Source organism: Staurois parvus, unplaced genomic scaffold, assembly GCF_062004578.1.
Source record: "Staurois parvus isolate SC_StPar_1 unplaced genomic scaffold, SC_StPar_1.0 ptg000187l, whole genome shotgun sequence".
Lineage (NCBI taxonomy): Eukaryota > Metazoa > Chordata > Amphibia > Anura > Ranidae > Staurois > Staurois parvus.
In genome coordinates this window covers 7,510,506-7,536,136 of record NW_028317983.1, presented here as the reverse complement: position 1 = coordinate 7,536,136, position 25,631 = coordinate 7,510,506, and the positions used below count along the sequence as shown (strand labels likewise).

Here is a 25,631-nt window from a genome sequence, read left to right as displayed (position 1 = left end):
GGAACTGGATAAATAATGCATAGTTTGCCACTGTTTTACAAAAGTCCAAAATTAGGCCTTCTCCAATGGAACAGATAGATAGAACTGAGAGTCTGAATTCATATATTTTCATCATTTGACAAAAGTCCAATTGCAATTGTGTACAGTTGTGACCAAAATTATTCAACCCCCACTGAAATTGAGTGTTTTGGCCAGTTTGACATTGCTTTTGATCATTCAGTCATCTTGCTTACATTTACATTAAAGAGGCACTTGTAGGTCAGACAAATATAACATAACAGTTATAATGAAATAACCACAAATGTCTTTTCTGTGCTCACAGCATTATCAGTTTTATTCAACCCCCAAGTGACATTCAATCTTAGTACTTAGTACAGCATCCTTTTACAGTTATAACAGCTTTTAAACGTGAAGCATAGCTTGACACAAGTGTCTTGCAGCGATCTACGGGTATCTTCGCCCATTCTTCATGGGCAAAGGCCTCCAGTTCAGTCACATTCTTAGGCTTGCGCACTGCAACTGCTTTCTTTAAGTCCCACCAGAGGTTCTCAATCGGATTTAAGTCTGGTGACTGCGATGGCCACTCCAAAATGTTCCAGCCTTTCCTCTGCAACCATGCTCTAGTGGACTTGGAGGTATGCTTGGGATCATTGTCCTGTTGAAAGGTCCAACGTCTCCCAAGCCTCAGGTGTGTGACGGACTGCATCACGTTTCCATCCAATATCTCCTGGTACTGAAGAGAATTCATGGTACCTTGCACACGCTGAAGCTTCCCTGTACCTGCAGAAGCAAAACAGCCCCAAAGCATGATTGACCCTCCACCATGCTTCACAGTAGGCAAGGTGTTCTTTTCATCATAGGCCTTGTTCTTCCTCCTCCAAACATAGCGTTGATCCATGGGCCCAAACAGTTCTAATTTTGTTTCATCAGTCCACAGAACACTATCCCACAACTTTTGTGGTTTGTCCACATGGCTTTTGGCATACTGCAGTCGACTCTTCTTATTCTTTGGAGACAGCAAGGGGGTACGCCTGGGAGTTCTGGCACGGAGGCCTTCATTACGCAGTGTGCGTCTTATTGTCTGGGCTGAAACTTCTGTACCCACATCTGACAAATCTTTTCTCAGTTCCTCAGCAGTCACACGGGGACTTCTCTCCACTCTACGCTTCAGGTAGCGCACAGCAGTCGAAGTCAGCATCTTCTTTCTGCCACGACCAGGTAGCGTTTCAACAGTGCCCTTTGCCTTGAATTTGCGAATGATGCTTCCTAAGGTGTCTCTTGGTATGTTTAACATCTTTGCAATCTTCTTATAGCCATTGCCCTTCCTGTGAAGAGAAATCACCTCTTCTCTTGTCTTCCTGGACCATTCTCTTGCCTTCACCATGTTTGTAACCACACCAGTAAATGTCTAGAAGGAGCTGAGTATCACAGTCATTTTAAAGCTGCCTAATTGGTGCTTATTATGCTTGATTGCTGCTCGGTGACATCCACAGGTGTTTTCAATACCTGATGGAAAGCACCTGTATGAACCTCTGTTCTTCAGAGTGGTAGTCTTTAAGGGGTTGAATAATTGTGGCAATGAAGAAACCACATAAGAACCATTTACTACTGTATTACATAAACAATTGATGTCATTTTAGTTGCATTTGGGTAGTTACAACGTCCTTGTAGGATTTGATTCTGAATACAATTCCAAATGTACACTATAGTCCCTAAACCCCTTTACAGCATTGGGGGTTGAATAATTTTGGTCACAACTGTAAATACACAAAAGACTCTTTTACTTATGGATTAAAACAGGTCAAACAAATAAAATTTCATGCCCCGAACACTTTATGATTTGTTACAATATGTCATTTTTGTGCCAAATAATACTGTGGTTACCTGATTTTGGTGTCACAAGGAGTTTATATCCTCTAATTTTATCTTTGGATGCTTTCCATGAAATCTGCACACTGTCTTGTGACACAACATGGAATCTTAGTTTGGTAGGCGGCGTCACTGCAAAGAGGGAGAAAGACAAAAGTAAAGTCTTTAAACTGGAAAATATGACCCAAGAGTCTTTTGACATGCATTAGACAGCCATTGTGAGTGACAGAGCCCAGCCTTTATAGGTTACTTGTAATACCCCTGACATTACAGAAATAAATTCCCGCATGACATACCATTTACAGAGGCTTGTAAACACTGAGACAAGACAAGTCATGTTAGAGGTTAGAAAACTAGCAGGCAACACTGAGAACACAAACTAATGGGGCTTATCGGAGTTACAGTACACGTTTAGGGCAAAAACAACACACTTCCAAACACTTCCTAAGATTAGTTATGGTCAAGGACAGGGCTGAGGCAAACTTGTTATAGGAGAGACAGAGGGGCCGCTATCATCGGTATCCTAAATATTCTAGTTCCCTGACTGTCTCTGGTATCATATGAAAAAACCCCACGGCCATTGGCCCGTCCTGGGAGTGGTATATCCAGGGGCGGACTGACCATTTGGAAACTCGGGTATTGCCTGAGGGCCCGGGTCAGTACGGGGCCCCATGAGATGCCCAAGGTACCTTTTTCATAGGCTTTTTTGAGTTTGGGCAGGGACACGGGCCCATGATCCCCTATTGCCCGGGGGCCCCATGAGTTGTCAGTCCGCCCCTGGGTATATCTGCCTATGCCGAAACCATATAATAGGAGGGGAGGTGCATCCAAAGCCAGTACACTATAAGAAAAAAACCTACAAAAGGATAAAGCATCAAAGACTAATAAGCAGCATAAATGTATTGAGGACGTAACAATAACAAAACATATCATATAATCAAATAATGTATTTACCCCATCCGTCCCCTCTCCTCCCCTCCTCTGGCCCCCTATCACCAACCAATCCCCCCCAACGATGTCCCACACCACTCCCTTATAGTTACTCCAGCAACCCTGTGGACCCCCCCCAAAAAAAACACCAGGGCACCAGGGCTACCCCTCCACCCCTTTTGTGGGTTTTTCTTATAGTGTCTCTGGTATCACTCATGTTACAGTCATTGACCCAGAACAAACACACTGATCAGAAAACTTCAAGAAAAGTTAGAAGTCCTTGTCTGGATGATTGCTCTGGGTCAAAGACTCAGATTATTAAAGTAAAAGAGTTAGCCAGGCAACTAGCATTTTCAGAATAAGAAGTAAGCAATGGAAGCCTCCATGTTTATTTTAGAGAGGTTTCCATTTAGGTTTCAGCTAAAACTTCAGTTTAAATCCGTTAAATACATTCCAGGAGCATCAAAACATAAGGTGCCCCAAATCTTAAGGAGGTCATAGACGAGACAAATCTTGGCTGGTTCAGCAAGGACTGGCCGAGATTTGATTCATCTGTGGGCAGGCTGGTTGTACCCAAGTCAATCCATCAATTGACTTGGGTGCAACCAGCCTGTCTAATTTTTTTTACATGCAATTACTTCTGGTGGCTAAAGCCGCCAGCAGTAATCATTGTTCTCTGCTGGCCAAGAAGGCTTCCTGCTGACAGAACACAATAGCGCTGTGGAAGGGATTCAAACAACTTTCTTCCTTTCCACCTCTACTGGAAGAAAAGGAAATCGCATAATCTCTGGCCTGCTTTACAGTTCTTTTTGTTAGGAAAGCAGCCACAGAGTAGAAAAGCATGTCCCCTGCCAGCATGCTGCAGAAAAGACCCTTGCGATCTGTGCAGAAGCAGTAGTCTCTCTGCTGAGTCAGAGATAAAGCTTTCCATTCAGTAGGGAGCATGGGCTTGGCTGATTATGGAGCCAGGGCCGTGGATAAGGGGGTACCCCCTGTTCTCCTGTATGGGGACCAAGCCAGCAGGGGGGCCCAGGCAGCTGGGTAAACTGAATGTGGGACAATTTCTTCAGCTCTCCCTCCCACTGACTGCAGAGAAAGCCATGCAGGGGATCTGTTCCAGTAATTGCCCCCCCCCCCGCTGCACTCATCACCCTCCCTGTGCACCATATGTTTCCCCCTGCTGCCCAGGGCCCCCCGTGTGCCCCCACCCCACAGTGGTTCCGGCTTTCCTCCTCTCCTTTTCACCGGCAGCTGCAAGCACACAATAGGATCCTTCAGGATGGAGAGTGGGAGAAGGGCCACATTCACCAGCCTTTTTAATTCCTGAATGAACGCAATAAGTGATTGGTACTGATCCCTCGCTGTGTTAACTAATAACTAAAGCATAGTAAACTCTTTTTTTCGGGGGGTCGGGGCAGTCAGGTTGGCTGTATGGGGCCCCATGGTTTCTAACAGCATCCCTGTATGGAGCTATAGGTCTGAACCATTGTGGGGGTGTAAGCCGTCTGCAAAGGGTTCACTGCTTCCACATAGAAATCAGGGGTCCTTTTTTGCAGCAAGCTGGCTGGGTACACATTTTTCTACTTAAGATGTTGCTGCCACCTTTGACTTGACACCTGGGATGTATTTAGATGATTTCAATTCAAAGTTCAGTTGGGCGTTAAAGGGTTAGTTAAGCTTCATCACCTTGATGCTCGCAGTCCTGAAATACCATTACATAACCCTCAACTCAGCAGCTTTAAAAATACACTTTCATGCTTTTTCTCTAGCTGTAGGCCTCGTTCACTATGAGTAAAGTCTGCCCCAAAACCTCCTAACAGTTTTCTAAGCTCCATCTGGCCTTCTTTCTGGAATGGAAGATAAAAGGAGAGAGAGGGGCGCCAGGGGGGTAGATGGACCAGGTCTGACGAAGAAGCAACTAGCTTTGAAACGTGTTACCACCCCTTCCTGCGGCATTACATTCCCGTAGTGACGTCACTTCCGCCCGGGGGCCATCTTGCGTTCTAGCCTGGTTGCACACACGAGACACAGCCTGTACAAGCTGCAGAGGACTCAATGTGAATCAGGAGACCTGGCTTTCACCACAGCCATGGCCCCCAGATGTCCATCTACCCCCTCTTCTCTGCCTCTGGAACCTCTTCTGGATGACGTCCCTATGTACCCATGCCTGCTAACTACTTACCCCTTGTGAATTACATACCATTGTGTGCAATAAATGATTGTCAAATACTGCACTTAGTCTGGCGCCCCTCTCTCTCCTTTTATCTTCCACTACAGAGTCCAGCTCAACTCTATAGGGTGCTGCCTTATGACTGTGCTATCCTGATAGCTGAATACCTCCCTACTACCTATGGGACTGTAATATTTAACTCCATCTCTCCAGCGCCAATATATCACCTATTGTTTCTGGAATGGAGCAGCCATGAGCAGGAGCGCTCCCTAGCAGTAAAGCCTTGTGCCCTGTACTGCTTGGGGGTACTTGTCCTAGCGGTTGTTCCATTAAAGCTGCTTAGGGTAATGGAATGGTATTTGGGACTGAAAAGGGCTTTTTTTTCTCAAAGTTAACTAGCTCTTTAAGTTTAGGAAGCAGAGATGAAAGAATTTGCCTATTGCCCCATTGATAAATCTCACAGTCAGGGTCTATGATTGGCACGATCCACCCCAAATCTCTCAAACCAGCATGTACTGTATATATTCAAGTAGATTAAAAAAATCTGACTTGCTAAGAAAAAAATGCATTGGATCTGCTCTGAATGACAAATCAATTCATCCCTGACAGGGAGGTGAGGATATATTTATTCGACTATCTTATTCCAATATATAGTGCAGCATTGGTAAACCTAAATGCATTGGGAACACCTGATATATATACAGATTCATGTGGTCCTGTGCATGGACTGTACTACAGATGAACCAGCAAAATTCTGAAAACAGCTCAGGAATCCAAGTGGGGAAATCCTGTTAGTCTGCACTGGTCAACTTATCCAGTGAGTTTCTATTTTCGTGATGAATTGGAGGCTTTCTTCAAGGGGATGTCCATTTTCGTAATACTTTAGAGCAGGGGTGTTAAACTGGCGGCCCTCCAGCTGTAGCCAAACTACAATTCCCATGGGGCATTGCAAGGCTGACAGTTACAAGCATGACTCCCAAAGGCAGAGGCATGATGGGACTTGTAGTTTTGCAGCAGCTGGAGGGCCACCAGTTTGACACCCCTACTTTAAAGTATTACGGAAATGGACATCCCCTTGAAGAAAGCCTCCAATGCATCCCAAAATTAGAAACTCACTGGATAAGTTGACCAGTGCAGACTAGCAGGATTTCCCCACTCGGATTCCTGAGCTGTTTTCAGAGTTTTACTGGTTCATCTGTAGTACAGTCCATGCACAGGACCACATGAATCTGTATATACAGTTGCAAGAAAAAGTATGTGAACCCCTTGGGATTACGTGGAGTTTTGCATGAATTGGGCATAAAATGTGCTCTGAACGTCATCTAAGTCACAACAATAGAAGAACACAGTCTGCTGAACATAATACTACACAAACATTAGATGTTGCCATGGTTTAATTGCACATAACATGTAAACATTCACAGTGCAGGGAGGAAAAAGTATGTGAAGCCCTAGCTTAATGACTTCTCCCAGAGCTAATTGGAGCCAGGAGTGAGCCAACCTTGACTCCAATCAGTGTGATGATATTGGATGTGTTGCTGACAGCTGTCCTGCCCTTAAAAAACACACACCTGTTTTGGGTTTACTGGTTTCAAGAAGCACTGTCTGATGTGAACCATGCCTCGCAGAAAAGAGCTCTCAGAAGACCTACGATCAAGAATTGTTGACTTGCATGAAGCTGGAAAGGGTTACAAAAGTATCTCCAAAAGCCTTGATCTTCATGTGTCCACGGTAAGACAGACTGTCTACAAATGGAGAAAGTTTAGCACTGTTGCTACTCTCCCTATGCGTGGTCGTCCTGTAAAAATGACTGCAAGAGCACAGCGCAGAATGCTGCACGAGGTAAAGAAGAATCCCAGAGTGTCAGCTAAAGACCTACAGAAATCTCTGGCACATGCTAACATTTTTGTTGACACATCTACAATAAGGAAAACATTAAAGAAGAATGGAGTACATGGGAGGACACCACGGAGGAAGCCATTGCTGTCCAAAAAGAATATTGCAGCACGTTTGAAGTTTGCAAAAGAGCACCTGGATGTTCCACAGCACTACTGGCAAAATATACTGTGGACAGATGAAACCAAGATTGAGTTGTTTGGGAAGAACACACAACACTGTGTGGAGAAAAAAAGGCCCAGCACACCAACATCAAAACCTCATCCCCACTGTAAAACATGGCGGAGGGAGCATCACGGTTTGGAGCTGCTTTGCTGCCTCAGGGCCTGGACGGATTGTTGTCATTGATGGGAAAATTAATTCCAGAGTTTATCAAGACATTTTGCAGGAAAACGTACGACCATCTGTCCGCAAACTGAAGCTCCGCAGAGGATGGGTGATGCAACAGGACAATGACACAAAGCATACAAGTCATTCAACAAAACAATGGCTGCAACAGCACAGAATACACCTTCTGGTGTGGCCCAGTCAGAGTCCTGACCTCAACCTGATTGAAATGCTGTGGCATGACCTTAAGAGAGCGATTCACACCAGACATCCCAAGAATATTGCTACACTGAAACAGTTTTGTGAAGAGGAGTGGTCCAAAATGACTCCAGATCATTGTGCAGGTTTGATCTGCAACTACAGGAAACGTTTGGTTGAGGTTATTGCTGCCAAAGGAGGGTCAACCAGTTATTAAGTCCAAAGGTTCACATACTTTTTCCTCCCTGCGCTGTGAATGTTTACATGTTATGTGCAATTAAACCATGGCAACATCTATTGTTTGTGTAGTATTATGTTCAGCAGACTGTGTCCTTCTATTGTTGTGACTTAGATGACGTTCAGAGCACATTATATGCCCAATTCATGCAAAACTCCACATAATCCCAAGGGGTTCACATACTTTTTCTTGCAACTGTATCAGGTGTTCCCAATGCATTTAGAGATCATGCAGTCACTTTAAAATTCCTTCAGGTACTGGGAGAGAGGTACTTCCATGTACCATCCATGGATGAGCATGAGACTCACTTACTGGTGTCTGGCAATTGGCTACATAGAAAGCCAGCACTCTCACATGGGGGTCCTTAGCAGAGGCGGACTGACAACTCATGGGGCCCCCGGGCAATAGTGGATCATGGGGCCCCTGTGTCCTTGCCCACACCCAAAAAAGCCTATGAAAAAGCCAATGAAAGTTACCAGGGGCATCTCATGGGGCCCCCTACTGACTCCGGGACCTCGGGCAGTGCCCGAGTGCTCGAATGGTAAGTCCGCCCCTGGTCCTTAGCCATGTATAAGCTCCAAGTCAGAGTCTACAGTAAGTTTACACATGGTTTTCTCGTTTTGTTCCTAGTGGCTGAACAGAACCCCAGTAGAGCAATGGGGAGGTATGTGCAATGTGTAGGGATCACTTTAAGGTGCATACTGTACTTTCAAGCCTACAATTTAGATACTTTAAAGGAACTACAGTGTCACTTTGAGCTATTTGTTTGCCAATGCTTCTGATATATTTACTGTATGTTTTTTTCTTTCTTTGCTCCCTGCTTTTTTTTGTGTGTATATTTACAATGTATTAAGATGGCCCATGCCTTATAGGGTATAAAATGGGAGGGTGGTTTATTCCAGTTACCTTGGAATACCACCCAGCTCCTATTTAACTTCCACATTTTGCTATATGCAGAGGACAGCTTTGTATCACATCACAGGACAACACAAAGTGCTCCTCTTGGAATGTATTAAAAGCCAAAAAGCACAAAAAAATGATATAAAGAAAAAAATCAAAGTGTCTACAAATTATTTCAAGAGGCGCAGACAAGTTCATAAAAGGATAATGCCCAGATGTGATATGAGTTCTCCAAACCATGCCTGGTACTGGTTAATTGAACCATGCCCAGAACCAGAACAGGTGGTCCAGGGTCAAGTTCACTTCTGATCTGGTACAGTTTGCTGAAGTTACCTCTAGCTCATTAAAAACACGTATGATAATATCATCTTACTTAGATGCTAGGTTCTACCTTTCCTGGTATAAATTCAGTTTGCCAATTAACAATACCTGATCTTATAAAACATACAAGAATTTTGTTTTTCAAGTTTGACTGTGCACATTTTAACTCCAACAAGATACAACAGGAATGATGAGCAACACTAAGACATCAGCAGAATAGGGAACTTGGCTTTAACATTTAGTTCCTAGTACATTTTAGTACATGTGTAAGGTGGTAGGAATTGCTGGGGGAAAAAATCCATTATTAATAGCTGCAAGGCTGACTATGGCATGCGTTAATGAATCTGCATAGTTTCCATTTCCACTTGCAAGATCAAACAAACTGTACAGCCGCTGCATGTGGAATTTGCAATCTACAAAGGATTACATGTAATAAAGAATACCTGCATATTGGAATTGTTAAGGGTTCACACTCCTACAATTGATTGTCTACATTTTTGAGTGAATTCTGGCAGGATTGATCACCTGGTGCAATACTAACGTTCTCTAGCAACCCAGCGGTAAGATACACTATATGCTCAAAATTTGGTGGACACTTGACCACCATACCTTAATGAGCTTGTTGGGAATCCCATTTCAAAACCATGGGCAGTAATATGGATTTGCCCACCACCACAGGATGGGATTATGGAATGTGCCACAGTTACCTTAGCATCTTGTAGTAGCTGCACCAAAGCAAAATAATTATTTTACTAATTATTTAAACCCTAAAAGAAAGGTGGTTTAAATTCAAGGTAGATGTTGTGGTCAGATCACTACACTTGTGTTCCCAGCTATACCCAACAGCTGATATAAAGCCTGCTAACTCTTTTCATTTCTTTGCATATAAGAAGTAAAACTCCATTCCATGGTGGAAGAACTGAAAATAGCAATGCAGAAAACTCATTGCTGGGGTTTCCCATTGATTTGGTAAACCAGTGGATAGTCCAGCTCATCTAACTCCAGTTAGTGCTGTTTTTGAGTGGACTGACCCTTTATCACAATGCAAGAAACAGGATGGTAAGTATGAACCAATTCTGTAATAATGGTTAAAACTTCATTTATGCCCATTGTTATAATATTTATAAAGATGTTTTTTTTTCATATTTCTAACATACTTATATTCCTATGTACATAAATAAAAACTACAAGTGTAACATGAAAAAAACACAACAGAACTCATGGTATAACAACACAAGAAATATTATCACCATCACCAACAAAGAAAAACCCATTGAACATCACATTGACCACATTCACCCCTCTGAACAAAGACATATTTTGAAGACACAATGGATACTACAGCTGTATGTATAAATTGTACTACAGAATATGTGCCAGCAGTCTAACATAACTAATGTAGTTGCAAAATGATGCAAAAATTTCCTAGGTAGGAACATGTGTGTGAAACATTCATAATCCAATCATCAATCTTAAAATTTTGTAAGTCAATTTTAAACTTATCAAATAATATAGGCAGGGAAATATAATAATATTGAAAATATTATTAGAAATAATAATAATAATCTTTTGTGTTTTAATTTAAATTGGACAATTAAAATGTAACTTTTGATTTTCGTTTAAATACATTTATATTTACCGTATATCTATATAGGTTTTTAGTTATGTAACAAAACTGCATGAATGGCACATAAAACACACAGCTAACATAAATATCTACACATAAACATAACTTGGAATACTGTAGAGTCACCAACCTGCACTTAAAGCCTTTATATCAGAGTTCACTTAGTTTCTGTGGAGCAAAAGCTATTTTCTTATCGTAAAATATAAATAAAATAAGGCAAAAAAAAAATTATAAAAAAAATATAAAGCCAACAAAAATAAATAATAAATAAAAAAATAACATCATAAAAAAGTGAAATAAAACAAAGACTGAAATTAATAAAAAAAATAACTATTATACAAGGAAATAATTTTTTTTTTAATTAAATAAAAAGACACATTATTAAAAATTTGCAATAAAAATAAGACAAACAACACTGTAAAACTGCAACAATTATAAAATATTAAATAAAGAAATGATCAGAATGTTGTATTTGAACCTAATAGATTACAGCATGGATTATCAAGTGCATAGTGTCTGTTTCAGGTAAGATTGATACATTTGTTGACATATATAGTTGCGTCCACAGCGTTGATCCCCTCAGCATTTTACACACATCGGCGCGTTTAGCTTTCAAGATGAAAGAATGGTATTTCTAGTCTTGTCCTGACTTGAAGTGTGACTGTCCAGATGGCCTTCCAGCTACTCTGTGGAACATATTCTGAATACACATTGCAGTGACATGGCGTCCATGACACTTAACAACTTGAAAAGACATTGGAATGACAGAGCAAGCACTGGACATATCCTACAAACCTGTGAGTGGGAAGAAGTATTACATTTGCAAATGACTTCTGATACAAAAGAATGAACAGTTTGCTTGGAAATATAGGAATCTATACGCTTGTACAATGAAACAAAATAACATATACTAATGATGAGTAATACTTGGTCAGGGGCGGACTGACCATTTGGAAACTCAGGCACTACCCGAGGGCCCGGGGTCAGTAGGGGGCCGCATGAGATGCCCCTGGTACCTTTTTCATAGGCTTTTTTGAGTTTGGGCAAGGACACAGGGGCCACATGATCTCCTATTGCCTGGGGGCCCCATGAGTTGTCAGTCCGCCCCTGTACTTGGTATTTTATTATGCTAGGAAAACGATCCAGTCTTATACTGGATCTGTACAGAGGTCTTGCATCTTGGGCTATGAAAAAAATGAACTAATCAGGCTTCACTTCTTTATAAACTAACATATGAGGCCAAGGAATGTCCGCAGAAGTTCTATAAAGTATGGGAGCCATGGCTAGATACTCAGGATATTAGTGACTCTGTGCTGTCCTTGATCTCAGATTCCAACTAAACAGGACAGTCTTGGACCTTGATGTTCCACATGTAGTATACTTTATGGCCACCACCTCACTCCCAGATCTATATACTTTGTTGGGTGACAGATCATGTATAAACTTTACCACTTCTGCAGGGTTATACCTGTTTGTAGTTCCAATTGGCAGGAATGCTCCTGCATTGTTCGAGGATATGCACATTTCTAATTTCTCTTTCTTTGTTGCGGTACTTCTGTCTAAATCGACAATATACTAGTAATGTTGTATTAAACTGATCTGGCTCGATGTCCCCAGCCTTTGTTCACTCAACTTCCCATTTTGCAAATTTACATTGGTGTTTGTTTATTTGCATATTCTTAATAAACACGAGTTAAAAAAAAAATTAGTAATACATTTTTCTAACAATTGATTATGTAAATATATATACAGTATCTTACAGAAGTGAGCACACCCCTCACATTTTTGTAAATATTTTATTATATCTTTTCATGTGACAACACTGAAGAAATGACACTTTGCTACAATGTGACGTAGTCAGTGTACAGCTTGTATAACATGTAAATTTGCTGTCCCCTCAAAATAACTCAACACACAGCCATTAATGTCTAAACCGCTGGCAACAAAAGTGAGTACACCCCTAAGTGAAAATGTCCAAATTGGGCCCAAAGTGTCAATATTTTGTGTGGCCACCATTATTTTCCAGCACTGCCTTAACCCTCTTGGGCATGGAGTTCACCAGAGCCTCACAGGTTGCCACTGGAGTCCTCTTCCACTCCTCCATGATGACATCACGGAGCTGGTGGATGTTGGAGACCTTGAGCTTCCCCACCTTCCGTTTGAGGATGCCCCACAGATGCTCTATAGGGTTTAGGTCTGGAGACATGCTTGGCCAGTCCATCTCCTTTACCCTCAGCTTCTTTAGCAAGGCAGTGGTCGTTTTGGAGGTGTGTTTGGGGTCATTATCATGTTAGAATAATAAAATATTTACAAAAATGTGATGGGTGTACTCACTTCTGTGAGATACTGTATATAAATATATATTGTATTATTAAATATATTTATGTTATTAAAGCGCGCACAATCAAGCCTTTTTTATTCTGAATTTTATAAAGCCCTATTCTTGTCCTCCAGGCTCAGATGCTTTGTGAATCTTTGGGTGGGATAAAGCTTTCACCCCTGGGTCCAAATAACTTTTTATATGTGAGCTGACTGATGCTTTGAGAATCTGCTGTAGTGTGAAAAGGCTGAGTGCTGACAGAAGACTGAAAACTACAAGTGTTGCCTGTTTTTTTGCAGAACCCATAAGGGGCCATCCTGTTAGTCAGAAACTGACTTGAATCTATTGTCACTGGAGTTTTTGGGTTATTACTATTTGGGCAGACAATTCTGAATGACCGAAGACCATTTTCCACTAGAGTGGATGGCTCAAAACAAAAGAAACAACGCAAGGGTCACAAGATGCTTTCTGGCTCTCCAAGACCTTACATTTTATGTAGAGCACAGTCCAGGGAACCAGCAAGCAAATGTTGATGAACTATCACGTCTCCACTGTATGTTGGTAAAATGTGCTCCTTCCCACAGTCCTGAGACAAAGGGGGAAGGTATGCAAGGCACTGGCTGGCACAACTGTTGACGGTGTATATCTGTCACCTAGGGTTCTCACTTAAACTTAGTAGGGGGCTCCAGAGATTGAAGTGGAGAAAACAAACGTTTTATTCTGAATTTTATTAAATCCTTTTCTGGGTCCTTAGGCCCAGATTCTTTGTGAATCTTTGGGTGGGGTAAAGCTTCTACTCCTGGGTCCACATGACTCTATATATGTGAGCTGACTGATGCTTTGAGAATCTACTGTAGTGAGAAAAGGCTGAGTGCTGACAGAAAACTAAAAAAGATTGCTTTGCAGAATCCATTAGGGGCCACTCTGTCAAAAACTGACTTGAACCTAATGGCCTGGATGAACTGATTTTTTGTTTTGTTCATGATCTGGGCTTTCTGTGCAAAACTCTCATGCACTGAGACCATGTTTGTTTACTGCCTTGCTGAATATAATGTGTGTGTGGGACAAACCTGCTTGGAATATTCTCATATTCAACATCTCCAAAATACGTCCGTTCCTTACCCCAGACACTACTAAACAACTCGTTCACTCCCTTATTATCTCACATCTGGACTACTGCAACTCCCTTCTCACCGGCCTACCTCATCGCAGACTATCCCCGCTTCAGTCTATCCTGAACTCAGCGGCCAGACTCATCCACCTTACCAACCGCTCCGCTTCTGCCACCCCCCTCTGTCATTCCCTCCACTGGCTCCCGATTGCCCAACGCATCAAATTCAAACTACTAACATTAACATACAAAGCCATTCATAATGCTGCCCCAAACTACCTCACCGACCTGATAGCCAAATACCACCCAACCCGTACTCTTCGCTCTTCACAAGACCTCCTACTTTCTAGCTCCCTGGTCTCCACCTCCCACACGCGACTGCAGGTCTTCTCCAGGACTTCCCCCATCCTCTGGAACTCACTACCCCAATCCATCAGACTGTCACCTACCCTCCTCACCTTTAGGCGCACCCTGAAAACCCATCTCTTCAGGGAAGCCTACCCCGCCCTCACCTAACAGCCGATCTCCTCCACTCCTCCCACCACTCCATCCCCCACAGCCACTTCCTCCTGTACCACTATCCCCTCCCTCCTAGATTGTAAGCTCGAAAGAGCAGGGCCCTTGACCCCCTCGTGTTTTGTTTTGTTACTGTATTGTCTCATGTACTGTCCCCCACTATAATGTACTGCGCTGAGCAAACCTTTTAGCGCTATATAAATACTGTATCATATTAATAATAATAATTTTATATATATATATATATATATATATATATATATATATATATATATATATGACATTTTTGGGATTGTTAGGCAAAAGGAAGGAGACAGGAGCTGAAGGAAGGAAAGCATAGGAAAGAAAATGAAAAAAAAAGAAAAAAGAAAAGAACTGTAAGGTAAGATATGTAAAGAGAAAGAAGAAGGAGAGGTAAAAAATGGGAGAAAAATATGTGTGGTATGAGGGGGCAGGCAAGAGAGAGCAAGGGAAAGCAGTAGGAAGGGAAGTAAAAGGAAACTAATAAGCAGGATAGTAAAGAGAAGGGAACAGATGAGCAATGAAAATAAAGAATGGAAATAAATTACAAGACGTGGTGGGAAATAAAGAGAAGTAGAGAAAATTATAAAAAAAAGAAAATGAATATAACAAAAATAATTTCTGAAGAATTGCCGATATTCTTCCAATACATGAATAGTGTGCCAAAACCAGAAACATTTCTTGTTGCCTACAGCAACTATACTGTATAGTTTTTGCATTTTGTATTTGCATAACTATCATTTTTACAACTATTCTTTGAAAATAAATAAAGGATGTTAATTGGCAGAAATGTTACATGTAGCACATCTTCATACATCATTGTGTATCTGCCTGCGTGGCTTACTGTAAATCCCTATTAGAAAAAAATCCCCAAATCTCAAAGACATTGTTGTAAAGTCCATACTTCTCCCTGCTGGGTAACATCTTCATTTTCCTATTCATAAAACCTGCCTGTACGGGACTTACCAACCGCAGCCAAGATTTCTGTGATTTATTAATTGTAATAATAACAACTCATGAGGATTCCCGATGCTGTTCGCTCACCTTAAAACACCTACTGAAAATGGGATTTTGGCAAAGACTCCTGAATTTAAAGAATAGTGCGTCCCCTAGAGCAGCGACTGACAGCCGGTGCTGACAGATGACCTGCAACTCCCTGCATGCTGTTTCATTCAGATGGCTCTAAAACAAGGCATGGATAACTCCAGTTATAGTACAGGCATACTTTGGTTTTCAAACGCCTCGGTTAACGTAATTTTTGATTTACAAATGAAAATCCATTGAAAATAATGCCTCTTTTTACGAATTATTTTCGAAATACGAAGCGTTTATAGCACTGGCCCCATGCACTTTATAAAGAGTTTTGAACAGATAAGACTTTTTTTTTACTTTTTTCTGATTTTCTCACCTGCGGAACGGATTAATTGGTTTTCAATGCATTTACAATTTGTTTTTTAATCATGTCCCTGTACAGTATTTATGCCTTTAAAGTGCACTTTATAAAGAGTTTTGAACAGATAAAATACTTTTTTTAACTTTTTTCTGACCTCCAGAACGGATTAATTGGTTTTCAATGCATTCCTATGGGAAACTGTGTTTCGGTTTACAAATTTTTCAAAATACAGAATGTCCCACAGAATGCATTAAATTTGTAAACCGAGGTACGTCTGTATAAGTAAAGGCAATGTTTTTTAGATTAGGATAGCGTGGTGAGGGGTTAGAACCACTGTTCTAATGTTATCGGTGGCCCCATTAAGGAGATGGACCCTCTTTAATTTTCCTGCTCACCATTGTCTCCTCGGGAATGAAAGTGTAGGTAAATCCAACAGTATTGAGGTGCCACCTCATATGGTCTTTTGGCATTTTTTGTTCAAGTGGTTCTAAAGGCAGCAGGTTTTTTACCTTCATACCTGTATGTATTCTATGCGTGAAGGTAAAAAATCCTTTTGTGTGCAGCACCACCCAATCCTTACCTGATCCCCCTCCGATCCAGCAACGTTCTTGACAGCCTCTGCTGTCTGGGGACTCTTCCTCCTCATTGGCTGAGACATCAGCAGGAGCCCATTGGGGAAAGAGAAGGGGGAAAGCCTGCGCCGCTGCTCTACGTGTCTTATAGATGAGCACACAGTGGTGCCCCTATGGTGAGCAGCACTGCTCAAAGGGGGAGGAGCCAGGAACACCAGCAGGGACACAAAAAGAAGAGGATCGGGACTGCTCTGTGCAAAACCACTGCACAGAGCAGGTAAGTATAGAGATGTTTGTTATTTAAAAAAAACTAAAACAACAAGCTTTAGTGGTTCTTTCACACAGTCATTGAAAATAGGCAACTGGGTTCCATTTTTACTGCTTCCTGACTGCCTATCAACGCTACTCAAAATTGCTACAATAGGGAGTGGATGGAGGAGTTTACACTGTGTTACAGCGAGGCAAAAATAACGCCGCCTGCAGGGTTTGGCAGGCATTGACACTTTGCAACTGCCTTCGTTCACTTCAAATGAAACGCACCACAACTGCACCTTAAAGGTACTGTAAATGCGTCTATGTCTATGGCATTCACAGTGCGTTAATGTTGCATTTGCAAACCATCAAAAGTGATAATTTCCCATTTTAGCCTTGTAAACAAAAAAAAAAAAGCAGCTTGCAGGGTGTTTGAGGAGTGTTGCTTGACGCCTATACAACACATTCAAAATGCTCATTAATGCTATAGGTGTGTTAATGCACTTCAAGGATGCTTTAAAATTTAACGCCAGTGTGAAAGAGCCCTAATGCATTTTCTGCGTTAAAGTAAAAAAACTTTCAATTTCTGTGCCTCCCCCTCTCCTAGATAAACACCTGACACCACTCTTGATCCATCCACTGTCCCTGCTGGCAGCCTGGCTCTGCTCTCCTCCTGCATTCACCGTCTTTACTGAGAACAGCAGTAGCCATTGGCTCAAATTATGTAAGGAGGAAGCAGGGCCAAACTGAGCCGTGTGTGTCTATGGACATACACAGCCCGACTCAGGAGCATGTCTGCACGAGTGCCCCCATAGCTCCTTGGAGAAAAGGAGGTGTAGACGCTGCTAGCAGGGGACACCAGAAGAGGAGGTTCGGCCCAGCTCTGTGCAATACCAGAGCAGGAATGTATAACATGTTTGTTATTTTAATTTAAAAAATAATGTAGCTTTCCAATCACTTTCAGCCCTCTGGGATGCTGTAGAGAACAGTCTGCAGTTTCCTTACCTAGGTGCCTACTCAAGACAGTAAATGAAAATATTATAACAGTAAAAATATAATAGTAGTTAAATGAGTTGGCGTATTTCATTCACATTTTAATTTTGCTATCCATTCCTTTCCCTTTTTTTTTTAACAACTGATTTTTTATAATAGGCCATGCTGGGATAAATATCAAATGTGGCAAAGGTAATTTTTATTGAGGCTCTAGGGAGCACTGATTTATAACGGGGTTGTAATATCAGTGACCTCTAGTAGTCTCATTTAATATTTTCACAGCCTATAACTGGCCATACACTTTTAGTTCTTTTTTTTGCCCAGGTGGCTGAACTTAAAGTGGTTGTAAAGGCTCAAGGTCTTTTTATCTTCATGCATTCTATGCATGAAGGTGAAAAAACCCCTCAGCCCCCCCCCCCCCCTTATACTTACCTGAGCCCCCTCTCGATCCAGCAATGTCTACAAGAGCTTTGGCTCTTCAGGGGACTCTCACTCCTGACTGGCTAAGACAGCAGCAGCAGCCATCGGCTCCTGTTGCTGTCAATCACAGCCAGTGAGCCAATCAGGAGAGGGAGGCCGTGTGGCCACGCCACAGCTCTGTGTGTGAATGGACATACTAATGGTGCCCCCATAGCAAGATGCTTGCTCTGGTGGCACTCAGCAGGAAGGAACCGCCAGGAGCGCTGGTGGGGAACCCAAAAAGAGGAGAGCACTGCCCCCAGCCCCCTCAATACCTACCTGAGCCCCATCGCGATCCAGCGATGTGCTCACAAGCCATGGCTGTCCTGGGTCTCTGCCTCCTCATTGGCTGAGACAGCAAGCGGGAGCCATTGGCTCTCACTGCTGTCAATCACAGCCAGGCAGCCACTGAGGAGAGGGGGTGGGGCCAAGCCGCGACTCCGTGTGTGAACAGACACACGGAGCAGCTGCTTGGGAACAGTCTGCTGGGAAGCCCCCATAGCAAGTTGCTTGCAATGGGGGCACCCGACAGAAAGGAGGAGAGTGGAGCGCCAACAGGGGACCAGAAGAGGAGGATCCAGTGCAAAACCACCATACAGAGCAGGTAAGTATAACATGTTTGTTATTTAAAAAAAAAACAAGATTTTAATATCACTTTAAAAAAAGAAAAACTAACAGGTTCCTCCATCGACACAAATGAGGTGAAGCACTGAATGACACAGGATGACTGTAGGATGGTGGAAATCTTATTGTGAAGTGAAAAAATGCTGCACTACATGAAACAATGGCACAATCCTTATATAACAAAAAACAAAGGGAAAAAATAAAAAAATATATATATAGAAGATAAAATAGTTGAAAAAATTATTAATATTGAAATAAAAAAAAAAAAAAAAAAATATATATATATACAGTATATAAACAAAAAACACACAAAAAATCTCCCTACCGAGGTCAAAGGCACCGTAACAAATGAGCAAACCCTTCCTCGCTCAACAGTTGCGTTTCTTTGTAAAGTTTTATGTGGAGTTCTTTAATGTTTTCAATAGTTTACAGTGGTGTACAAATGTAAACATTGCAGTAAATCGTAGCACCCAACCCAATTTCAGATACAATAAAATCGTCATTGCACTTCTTTAAATAACAACATTCACATCGGAGTGATGCAGCTTTCCAGGAATGACCACCCAGAGCTACAGTCATCTTGTGACAATCAAATTATCCCGAGGCTTCCTGCCAATCCCTTGCCTTTCCCAAACTCAGCAGTAGCTGGAGGGTGAGCGATGGCCTTTCCCTTGTGTTAAGTGTTTTTCTAAATATTTCTGTTCCATATGTTGAAATCCGGAGACTTACACAAAGCTCCACATATTAAAGAACCTTGAGTTTTTTGGCAGCAAGAAAACAAGGCCTCGCCCAATGTAAATATTAAGTCTATGTATTCTACAACTCCACAGCTTTTAACAAGGCAATAAAATGGTATTTTTAAAACATTTCTGGGCTGGCTCACTTTAAAAGGGGGGTTGGGGCTTGTGGAAACGTGTCCTTTTTAAATCTTTAAATCTGCCTTCCGTATTCCCCTATAAATGTATATATTATGTGTGTATATATATATATATCTCCTTGGTTAGGATTATTTGTTTGTACCTCGATTTATGAATTTAATGCGTTCTCTGGGACGTATTGCAAAAAATTCATAAACCGAAATGCGGTTTCCCATAGGAATGCATTGAAAACCAATTACCATATATACTCGAGTATAAGCCGAGTTTTTCAGCACATTTTTTGTGCTGAAAAACGGCCCCCTCGGCTTATACTCGAGTCAACGTCTGCAGATGGCTCCCCCCCCCTTCCAACAGAAGGGAAACTAAGTACAGGGGTGGGCAGGGGCTGCTGTCTCTTACCTGGCTCCAGTCCCACGGCGATCCGGTCCAGAAAGCGCGGCTGCTCCTTCACTCGGTTCGTCCACTGGATGTTCGCACGGCTGCTCGGCTCCGCCTTCTCACCGGTGATTGGCCGCCAGAACTGTAGTTCAGGAAAGGCACACAGGCGGCCAATCACCGGCGAGGAAGCGGAGCTGAGCGGCCCCGTGAAAATCGAGTGAAGGAGATGCAGGTAAGTGTGCCCTGCTTAGGTGCTGCTGCAACCACATATGCTGGCTGCAGCAGCACCGTACTGGAACAGGGGTCAGCAAGTGTCAGTGGGAGGAATAGTGCCCCATCATTGGTGTCACTGATACCAATGATGGGGCATTATTCCTCCCACTGACACCAACGATGGGGCACTTTTCCTCCCCCCCACTGACACCAACGATTGGGCACTATTCCCCCCCCCCCCCACTGACACCAATGATGGGGCACTATTCCACCCCCCACTGACACCAATCATGGAGCACTATTCCACCCCCCACTGACACCAATCATGGGATACTATTCCTCCCCCCCACTGACACCAATGATGGGGCACTTTTCCTCCCCCCCACTGACACCAACGATGGGGCACTATTCCTCCACCCCCCCCACTGACACCAATGATGGGATACCATTCCTCCCACTGACACCAATGTTGGGACACTATTCCTCCCACTGACACCAATGATGGGACACTATTCCTTCCACTGACACCAAAGATGGGGCACTATTCCACTGACACCAATAATGGGGTGCTATTCCCCCCACTGATACTAATGATGGGGCACTATTCCTCCCACTGACACCAATGATGGGGCGCTATTCCTCCCACTGACACCAATGATGGGGCACTATTCCTCCCACTGACACCAATGATGGGGCACTATTCCTCCCACTGATACCAATGATGGGGCACTATTCCTCCCACTGATAGCAATGATGGGGCACTATTCCTCCCACTGACACCAATGATGAGGCACGATTCTTCCCACTGGTGTTCCCACCTTCGGCTTATACTCGAGTCAATAGTTTTTCCCAGTTTTTTGTGGTAAAATTAGGTACCTCGGCTTATATTCGGGTCGGCTTATACTCGAGTATATACGGTAATCTGTTCCAGAGGTCAGAAATTTTTTTAAAAAAAAGTCCTTTATCTGCTCAAAACTCTTTATAAAGTGCACTTTAAAGGCATAAATACTGTACAGGGACATGATTAATCAAGCAATAACATTTCAAACATCCTACTTCAACTTTTAAAACATGGCAAACTTTTCAAACTTGGTACAGCACACTTCAACTCTACATAAATCACACGAAGCTCAGCTCCCCACCTTGCATCCTGGGGAAACTTGATTCGTATTGCGAAAAAAAATTTGTCAAAAATGTTAAACCGAGGAATTATTTTCAATGGATTTTCGTTCGTAAACCAACAATTACGAGGCGTTTGTAAACTGAAGTACGACTGTATATATATTTTGCAAAGCATTGCAATTGAAGCATGGTCTGTCTCTAAAATAAAGGGAGGAGGTACGACATTCTAATGACAAAAGCAGTGATAAGTCAAAGTGTATCTAAACCCAAGAATACAGATGTAAACTATTGCAGCTTTCCAGTCCTTTGATGTGGTGGCTGCATTCTTTTTCTTTTATTTTTAATCATTTTTTTTTCACCTGGTGATCCTGCCAGTAACCCACTTTCTGTCCTAGGATGACAATACTCACTTGACTCAATCTATGGATGGGTAGTGTTGTCACTCTAGAACAGAAAGCGTTTTAGAACTACAGAACAGCTCCTCTCATCTCTATTAGACAAGGGTATAGAGGTCTGGAACAGAGGCAGGAAGTGAGCTGGGAGAGAGCTGGAAGGAAGGTGTGAGGAGAAAGCTGTGTGGACAGGACCAGGCCGCACAGTAAGAAGGTGGAGAAAGAGGGAGGAATCGCCAACCTCTGACATACATTGTACACCCCTGGAGGGTTAGGGACTGATGTGAATGTACAATATATATATGTAAAGCGCTGCGTAAATTGATGGTGCTATATAAGTACCTGTAATAAATAAAATAATTATAAAATAAATAATAGTCAAATAATCTGGAGAACTACCCCATTGGTTGGTGACCTGGAGTGCTACAGCAACTTTTGAACTCTACAGAAGGAACTGCAGGATGGCCCCCATCTACAGTGACTGGGATGATGCCACAGATAGGGTGAGAGAGTCCCAATCTGCAGCCAATTAAGTTGTCACTGACATTCTATTGATTCAGCCATTCTCTATCTAGTTCACCTGGCCTATTAGCAAACACATCTCCAGCACAATCCAGTCACCAGATCCTGCTACAGTGTCCGCTCTCTGCGGGCCAAGCCACACTACTGTTTCCTCTGCAATTGGTTTACATCCATCAAGGGACACTTGTCATTGTTGCCATATGCTACTGCATTCTAGAGAGGAATTAGTCCCCTGTCAATAAGCGCTTCTGCTCACCCCCTTAAACCTCTTCCCTAAAACCTGCATCCCATCTTGTGCCTTAAAGGGGTACTGCCCAAGTTAAATACCACTTAAAGAGATAGTGTCTGTGCTTGCAAAAATCCTTTTGAGGGACTTCCACCTGTTGCAACAAAGGTGATCTGAATTTTTGTAATGCACCAACTGGGCCCCAACAAGCGCGCAGACAATCTTCCACTGCAGTTAAAGGTACATTAGGATTCCTAACGAAAGAGTTCAAAGTGAGTTAGCCGAATTCCTTAGTAGTTTCTCCTTCACTCACTGAGGACAGAAACATCTCAGTGTTGAGACCCTTGGTTAAATTCTGATTTGCAGGATGTCGAGAACTGACTGAGATTTTTGCTGTATGTGTTGGCCTTTGCCTAAAGTTACTAAGAGTAATAACTGTTATTATTTACACACCTATAGCTTTGTGCTACTTTACTGTGCTGATACTGAACTCTAATATACACAAAGTATCAGTGTACTCTAACTTGTGTGTGTCTATTTTCTGCTAATATTGAGAGAGTTTACTTTGACCAGAAGTGTACGGTGGTGACAGCAGGGGTTGGCCTTTCAGAGTGGCAGGGAGCCCGAAAATAACTCAGCAACACTTAAGGGGGTAGTGCTACATTAGTATATATTTAGATTTATTTTTTGTGATCCTCCTATCTCCTGAAGAAGCGGCTATCCGTGAAACATGTTGAGGAAGGAGATAGTGGAACTCCCCATGTAGCTCTTAGATCTGCAATTGCTTTGGAACCTCTTCTGTATACATTGTATTGATTCAACATTACAAGTGGGGTTCTATATGATCTATTGAGGATAAAGCATTTGGTATTTTTGATACTAATATTTTTAAATTGTTTTAAAACTATTTGATTTGATAACAATTTCATGGTTTTAAGAACCATGTTGTATTCCTTGGGGTACCAGTAAAGCAGCCTTTTTCAACTGGGGTACCTTGAGGTTTTTTCAGGGGTGCCTTGGCAGCTATTGCCCAAAACTTGTATACAAGCCAGCGGGTGGAACAATCCTGCCTTTTAGTTATACAAAGCCACAGGTTTTCATTGTGCACCTTTACGACCTTCTAGCCACTGGCTTCCTGGCAACCAATAACATTATCAGTTGATAAGGAGGATGTCGATTGCCTTCACAGCATCCTTGTTTGCCCCTCCCCTGCTCCTCTCCATCAGTGCTGGGGTCAAATTAGCTCAGTGATGAAGAAAAAGTGAGGGAGAAGAAAAATATTGGAATACTAGTCAGTACCAGTGTGCAAAAGTGTATTTGCTTTGGAAGAATAAATCACTTCTAACTTGGGTGTTCTACATGTAATGATGTTGCTGCGTTATATAGAATTATTAGAATAGCTTTTACATTTTAGAATGGGGTGCCCCTAGCCTGTCCTTAATTTTAAAGGGTGTCTTGACTGAAAAAAGGTTGGGAAACACTGCAATAAAGTCCTTAAAAATACATTTAGCAAGATAGAATGAATAGATAGAATAGGATAGATAGATAGATAGATAGATAGATAGATAGATAGATAGATAGATAGATAGATAGATAGATAGATAGATAGAACAGATAGATAGATAGATAGATAGATAGATAGATAGATAGATAGATAGATAGATAGATAGAACAGATAGATAGGTAGATAGAACAGATAGATAGGTGGATAGATAGATAGATAGATAGATAGATAGATAGATAGATAGATAGATAGATAGATAGAACAGATAGATAGATAGATAGATAGATAGATAGATAGATAGATAGATAGATGATAGACAGAACCGAGAGAGAGAGAGAGAGAGAGAGAGAGAGAGAGAGAGAGAGAGAGGGGGGGGGGGCAGAACAGATAGATAGATAGATAGATAGAACAGATAGATAGAGAGAGAGAGAGAGAACAGACATTTTACATTTTAGAATGGGGTGCCCCTAGCCTGTCCTTAATTTTAAAGGATGTCTTGACTGAAAAAAGGTTGGGGAAACACTGCAATAAAGTCCTTAAAGATACATTTAGCAAGATAGAATGAATAGATAGAATAGGATAGATAGATAGATAGATAGATAGATAGATAGATAGATAGATAGAACAGATAGAGAGAGAGAGAGAGAGAGAGAGAGAGAGAGAGAGAGAGAGAGAGAGAGAGAGAGAGAGAGAGAGAGAGAGAGAGAGAGCAAATAGATAGATAGATAGATAGATAGATAGATAGATAGATTATTCTTTTCTTATAATGTACTGTATTTGTTTTGGCAGTGTTAACATTAGATAAATCTAACATGAGGAGCAAATATCATCTAATATATATTTTATATATAAATGTATACAGGAACAAAGCTCACCAAATATCAGTCTATGTAAACTTCTATTATTTGCAGAATGAGAAGTATTAGGATATGCTTTGTTCATCATCAGGACCCCAAGGCTTGTGTTCTTTGGCACTTCTTCCATCCCAACCCCATACAGCCCTGAGAAAAAATAAGATCTCTTTTGTTCCTGCTGATAAGCCTTGTGGCACCCAATGCTTGGCATGGAAATGAATTCCTTCGGCAATGATCTGTCAGTTCTGTATATTGAATATTGATGCAGCAAGTTGAATTAAAAAAAGTGATCATTTGCACCCTTTCATGTATACTGAAAAAAAAAATTTCCAACATAATATAGAGACGGCAAATACTCAAGTATGGCTGCCAATATTCCTGCAGGAGATGAACCATTTAATTAATCTGCCGATCCTTCATTCACAGACTACGTTTTGTTGCTGGAAGCTATAGTACAGCTTCTATGAATGGAGGAGGGGAGGTGGGGTGGAAAGGACAGGCATAGTCTACATTCTTGGCCAGTACCTATGACAGCGGCTGTATTAAGCCCCCACAGCACAGGTTCCTCCTGCCAACCTCCATGTCATTTTGGAGGTCATCAATAAGAACCAGTGTGAACTGCAGTGGACCGAGGAGATCAATACAACTGAAAGTGTTGTTTTCTCTGTGGAGTTCACAAAAATTGCTGCAACTATGTACAAAAATGTGGACAAAAATAGTCTCTCCTCTAAGGGCATCCAAAGCTCTTTGATGAATCATCCTCTTCACCCAGCTGCCTGAGGGTATACCCTGGGCAAGAGGGTCA

At 42.0% G+C, this 25,631-nt stretch overlaps 1 protein-coding gene across 3 annotated transcripts in view; it reads right to left on the bottom strand.

Annotated features, from left to right (window-relative positions):
- Positions 1–25,631, bottom strand: part of LOC149462058 (collagen alpha-1(XIV) chain-like) — a 266,392-nt gene that overhangs the window by 188,789 nt on the left and 51,972 nt on the right. For 2 of the 3 annotated variants that reach the window (XM_089677540.1, XM_089677541.1), the window contains exon 3: positions 1,885–2,001. The exons of the other annotated variant lie outside the window; for it this stretch is intronic. In XM_089677540.1, the coding sequence (XP_089533666.1) occupies positions 1,885–2,001 (117 nt within the window). The remainder of the gene's footprint in view (positions 1–1,884; positions 2,002–25,631) is intronic. 3 annotated transcript variants of the gene reach the window in all.